The sequence below is a fragment of the Aotus nancymaae genome, unplaced genomic scaffold (genome assembly GCF_030222135.1).
Source record: "Aotus nancymaae isolate 86718 unplaced genomic scaffold, 86718_ANA_hifiasm-v0.15.2.pri h1tg000028l, whole genome shotgun sequence".
Classification (NCBI taxonomy): Eukaryota; Metazoa; Chordata; class Mammalia; order Primates; family Aotidae; genus Aotus; species Aotus nancymaae.
In genome coordinates, this window is record NW_026988441.1 from 13,439,700 (window position 1) to 13,445,699 (window position 6,000).

At 62.2% G+C, this 6,000-nt stretch overlaps 1 protein-coding gene across 1 annotated transcript in view; it reads right to left on the bottom strand.

Moving 5' to 3' along the window:
- The window catches only part of LTBP4 (latent transforming growth factor beta binding protein 4), a 28,041-nt gene extending 24,033 nt beyond the window's left edge, over positions 1-4,008 (bottom strand). The window contains exons 1-2 of the mRNA XM_064381299.1: positions 3,759-4,008; positions 181-372 (exon numbers count right to left, since the gene is read on the bottom strand). Of these exons, the coding sequence (XP_064237369.1) occupies positions 181-372; positions 3,759-4,008 (442 nt within the window). The remainder of the gene's footprint in view (positions 1-180; positions 373-3,758) is intronic.
- Positions 4,009-6,000: the final 1,992 nt, after the last annotated feature.

A 6,000-nucleotide genomic window follows, 5' to 3' on the forward strand; every position in this document is an offset into this window, starting at 1 on the left:
CTAGGGAAGGCATGGCCGGGCAAAGGGATGTCTACATAGGTTCTTATGGGCTGGGGCTAGACAAAAGGGGGAGGGCGAACTGGGCAAGGGTGCTCGGGAAGGCGGGAAAGGTGAGGGTCAGGAGCACGGTGAAAGGCTTGACAGAGGGGTCGGAGGGGACTCTGGCCACACTTTCCTCACCGTGCTCGTCGTCGCGGTGGTTGGCCAGTGGCATAGTGTACACGGAGCGGGTGAGGCCTGGCATAGCCGGGGCCGGTGGCCGGGCGCCCGAGGAGTGCAACTGGCAGAACTTGCCAGCGAAGTCCGGGGGACAGAGGCAGCGGTCAGGCTTCACGCACACACCGCCATTGTGACAGATCAAGGGACACAGGACTGGGAGGAGAACGAGGACACTCAGGAGAGGCGCCACCACTCCTGGCAGGTTCCCCTGTGGCCAGCGAAGTCCCTACGCCCTCGAGGTATCATTCATTTCTAGGTTGCTCAGCCCTCAGCTGTCATGTGGCCCCGCCCCAATTCCGGCGTGAGCATTGGCCCAGTCCAGTCGTTCAGCCATCTAGAAGTACAGCCCCACCTATTAAGTCGGCAGGCTCTCGCTGGATTGCCCAGGCTGGAATGCAGTGACATGATCATAGCTCTGCAGCCTGGACCTCCTAAGCTGAAGTGATCCTCCCACCTCCTGAGTAGCTGAGAACACAGGCGTGCACCACGTCGGGCTATGATTTTTAATTTTGTAGAGACGAGGTCTCACTTTGTTGGCCAGGCTGGTCTTGAACTCCTGGGCTCAGGCAATCCTCCTGCCTCAGCCTCCCAAAGTGCTGGGATTACAGCCGTGAGCGCAGCCAGCCCTCAGGCTGTTTTTCACTTTCTTGTCAACCTCTCGCATCCCACTTTCTGGCCGAGTCCACAGGGTCCAGCCCCGCCCAGACGGCGCTGACCCCGCCCATTCCGTAGTCCAACGGAACCCTTTGCTGTTCCAGCCCCTCCGACCCAACGCTGATCCCCTCCATTGACTCAAACCACATTTTAGCCTCCCTGGCATAACTCCCCGGCATAACTGCCTGGCATAACTCCCCGGCAACACTCCCTGGCATAACTCCCCGCCCAACTCGGTCTCCTTCGCTAGCCCGCCCTTACTCCCTCTGCGCAGTCCACGAAGTCCTAGCCCCGCCCCCTGGCTGTGCCCCCTTTCTAGCCCCTCTCATATTACCTTCTACCCGCAGGATGCTAAACCTCGCCTATCCAGGAGCTTAACCTGCCGCCTCTAGCCCCGCCCACCTCCCTTTCCGCACTCTGATTCGCCCGGCTCACTTGCTCACGCCCCTCCCACCCCACCTCCAGGCCGTCCGGGCGCCCTAGTTCTGCCCACCGCGCTTTTTCTCCGCCCACCTCCTCTCGGGCTGGGGCTTTAGAGTTCTAGCTCTGCCTCACCGCCTCCAGTAGCACCGGGGCGGGGCCACGAGCGGGAACGCGCTTCCACTCCCCTTTGCGCGCCCTCGCTGGGCCCCAGGCCACCTCTGGGCGGGGCACTGCCAGCTGTGCGGCGGGGTAAACAAAGAGAGAGGTGCGGCGGGGGCAGGGCGGCGGCTCCGCATTCCGGACCCTTGGGGAGCCCCGGGACCGTGGAGCCAAAGGAGGCCGGACTGTCCTGCGAGAGCACCCCCTCCCTCTCTGTCCCGGAGCTGCAGAGAACAGCTGGAGACAGCTGTGCGTAGGGGAGGGAGGAGGCAGGCGGCCGGGAGAGGCGTGTGTGGGATTCTGAGTCACAACTGTACAGAGGAAAGGACACGGAGAGCCACCTCCATTTAGAAGGATAAAGAGACTGGAGTCCTGGGAGGAGATCGGTTAAAGGGCAGTCCTCTAGAGTTGAAAGACGCTGGAGGTTTCTGGGATGGAGAACCTAGCTCAGAGGAAACTGAGGCGCCCTTTCAGCAGGAGTCCTTTTGGGGACGTTTACCTAGAAAACAGGACTCTAGTGCTTCCCAGGAGACAATCAGTTTGAGGGTGCTGAAAACAGGGTTTAGATAGAGAAGTGGAATTCCTGGAGGTCATCAGCACTTAAGAGCCTCAATTGGCCCAGACCCTATGTGGAATTCCCTCCCTTCCCAGCTAAGCAATTAGGTGCCAACGCCTTTTTATTAATGGCTGCCTGAGAGGAGCACAGGGTCTGGAGTCCTCTTGGGGAAATCCACTTACCAACACCAACTCTGGGGTTCTCTGAAGATAAATGGGATCAGAAGTTCCTGAGGAGGGGGGTGAGCTAGAAGAGCAGGACATCTAGAGGATACTACAGAGTTCTCCGGGGAAAGGCACAGTGTGGGGGGTGGGAAGCAAGAATGAGAGGGAACTTCACTGGAGGAGTGGTCTCTAAAGTCTGTTGCCAGGGGTGGAGAGGGGGCCTCGGACCTGGGAGCAAAAGCTCTGGGCTCCCCTAGGCAGGAGTGTGGGGCCGGGACTCTAGGGTGCTCTAAGGCAGGCTTTTAATTAGGTAGTGGGGCCTAGGAGAGGCTTAACTAGGAATTAAGATTGCAAAATGGGAAGGGTCTCTGAGGGAGGTGGTGGGAAACCAGCCAAGTCTGAGGGCATTTCCCAGGCTCTGAGGGCATTTCTCTGCCTTCTCTTGGCCTGAATGCAGGCCCCCATGCCAGCTCCCTGGGGGTGCCTACACCCAGGGTGGGCTGCTAGATGGGCACAGCCAACATCATGCCCTACAGCCCCGGCTGAGCGGGCAGTTGAGGACATAGGAGTCCCTCTGAGGTCAGCCCCCACTTCATATGGCCCTCCTTGCACCCCCAGGGGCTTGGCACCCACCTGGGCATGGTGCCTGGCACAGGCACGTTAGGGCTGGGCCGGGAAAGAGTGAAAGAAAGAGGGAGGAAGGGGAGGAGAGAGGGAGTGGCAGCGGGCGGGGGCTCAGGCGGGAGATGAGCTCACGCCGGCCGGGTTGGGCTGGCTGGGGGCCAGACTGGGCGAGTTCTCCGCGCCAGGGGCCCCCACTCCCCACTCCAGAGGGTCTGCCGGGTGAGGGACAGGGAGGCCCCGACCCCAGAGTCTGCCCACTTTTGCATCCTGGAACAACAGGTGGCGTGCCCTCCCCCACCTCACCTGAACCCCCAGGGCTCCCCATCTCTAGGAGCGCCTGGTACATACTCCTCCTGTCGCCTCCGCCCCCAGGGGGCGCCCCTTCCGTAAGGCCTTTTATCTGGATTTCTCTCGCACGTGGGACCCCTGCAACTCAGATCCTGGGGAGACATCCCCCCACAACACACACACAACCCTCTTCTCTGTCCCTTCTCCCTCTTAGCTCCAGTCTCCCTCCTCACAGGCATTCCCATACGGAATCTTCCCACCCAAAGACACAGAAACTCAGAAGTCCACCATGCAGCCCTGAGACTCGTGCTTGGTTCCTGGGGACTCCTTACTCAGCATCTCCGAATCCAAGCCCCCGTCCCAAATGTTCTCAGGTCCCTCAGTTCTGAGATCCCCATTTTGACTCGAAGGCATGAAAGCCGGCGCCAATTCCCTTACTTGGGACATCACAGCCCCCTAGGGACCCTCATTGCTTGCAGAATAGGAACCCTCAAGACCCAACCCCAAAAGCCAGGAATCTGGGGCCCCCTTTCTGAAACAGCCCCTGAGATTCCCCTGCACTGTTGCATGTGGAATCTGGGCTCCCTCTCCCTGGAGGACTGTCTCCTCCATCCCCAGGGATCCTCCTCCCCCCGGGAGCCGCTCTCTCGGGACCACCACCCCGCACTCACAGGCGCGGAAGCCGGGTCCCCCCGGGGCCGCCCCGCCGGGTGCGCCGCTGTCCACGCTGGTGGCGTTGCGGGGCGCGCAGGTCGGGGTACAGCGGGAGCCGGACGGCCCATGGATGCAGCGCAGGCCGCACACGACCGGGGTGAAGCGCACGCGGAGACGCTCTCCGGGCCGGCCCAGTCCGGGCTGCGGCCCTAGCTGCGCCAGCAGCACCAATAGCGACACCCAGAGCAGCCGCACGCCGCCCGCCATGGCTGCAGCGCCGCGCTCCGCCGCGCCGCCGCCCCAGCCCGCCCGAGGGGCCCGGCCGCGCCCGCCCGCCCGCGGGGGAGGGCGGCCGCGCCCCCGCTCAGGCCCCCCCTCCCCACCACTCCCTCCCCGGCGGCCGCGCGGGGGCGCGTGGGGCTGGGCGCTTAGCCAGAGACTCGCAGGCTGGGCGCTAGACTCGCAGGGGTGAGCCGGGCGCCCCCTTTGTCCCCATCCGCACACCAACAAGTGGACCAGGCCTGTAGGGGAGCGGCGAGGAAGGGAACAGGTGGGGGCGGGCGGGTTTCCCCCCAGACAGAGCTGAATCCATAAAGAGTAGTGGGGGCCGCATTTGGGGAGACAGCTAAAAGTTGTTTCCTTTTCTGCCTTGGGCACAGAGAAAGGGGCTTCGTCTAGATAGGGGACTATCATGACACATCTGAGCAGCCAGGTGAGACATCTGAGGGATGACAGAAGGGTCGCTGCACCTGGGCACGTAAAGGAATTGGGTGTCTAGATCCTGGGCAGGAGGCTGGAGGTGGGTGGGGGGTGAACACATCTGAAGATGCGGCCACATCTGGCCAGAACACCACACCTGGTGAAAGAAGTCACAATGGATAAAGAAGCATTGGATGGAGGCTGTGGGCGGGGGTACTAACATCTGGCCCGAGGCTCACATCTGGAAGACTTTAGGGGGAGGGGTCACATCTGGGCTGAAGGCTACAGCAAGAGAAGGGTTTTGAGGATGTTTGAGACTGGGGTGTTTGTGTTCTAGCCTGGGGGTCGAGAGCTGGAGTGGGAGGAGGGCAGGGGGAAGATTTGGGAAACAGGAGGAGCCCTTTGGCCCCCAGCCGCCCCGCAATCTTAAGCATTCGGTGCCCAGGCAGGCGCCAACCCGCACAATCGCTTTTGTTGTCTGGGCTGGTTCGGCGGCGCTTTCTGCCGGGCCAGCGCGCCCTCCCTCTTCGGCCGCAGGGAGCCCGGACGCCTGGCTTCCCGGCCCCACCCCCGCGGGTCAGCGCCTCTGGCCTGCGTCTGGTCCTGTCCCGGGCTCACCTCACAGGGCCGGACGCTGGGGTCCCAAGAGGAGGCCTCATCCTGGGGATGGGGGCTGAGCTACAATGGGGGGCGGGTAGGCGGCGGCTGGACCGTGGGAACCAGACGACTTTATCTGGCCCGGAACCCCCCTTGCCCCAGGCCGAGGAAAGGCGGATGTGCTTACCCGGGGCCTTGCCAGCGGGGACACGCTGTGGGGGCCTCCTTCTCAGTAGTCGCCGGCCCCCAGGCCCCCGGGGCCGCCGCCGCTTCAGTAGAGCTCTGGCCTCCTGCAGCCTGGGTGGGAGAGGACGGAAAAGCTGTTGTCACCGGGTTAAGCTGACCTCCCCACCAAAGAGCCTCCATGCCAGGAAAATGTCTTTCAGTAGCGGCTCTGCCCAACCCTCCCCCCACAACACCCATTTATGGGGACCAGGCCTCTAGTGGGAGAGAAACAAAAAGACCCTAGGAGAAACAGAGAAGGGGGAGGGGTGGGGGGCAAGAAAGAGAGTAAGGGCAGAGAGACTTAGACATAGAGACAGGCAGTGAGATACAGAAAGAGAGAGGAAAAGAGACAGATTAACTGGAAAGAAACAGAAACAATGCAGAGATGGAAAGAGACTGAGATAGGGAGGGAAGAGATGAAATAGACATACAGGCTGATAGTGAAAGAAAGAGCCGGGGAGGGAGGGGGGAGAGAGAAGGAGAGATGGGGTGTGGGGAGGGGGAGGTGGGGGGAAGGTGGGAGGGAGGTGGAGCGGAAAGGGGGGCAAGGCTGGGAGTTCCTGGGGAGTTGGTAGGGGAGGGACTGCCCACTCACATCAGTGGCTGCCAGTTGAGGGACACCTGTCTCTTCCTCACACTGGGGCTGGGGCTGGGGCTGGGGCTGGGGCTAGGCACTGCAGGCACTGGATTCAGGCACCGCTGGGGGCCCGCACACTTTTTGGGCTGGCAGCTTCGGAC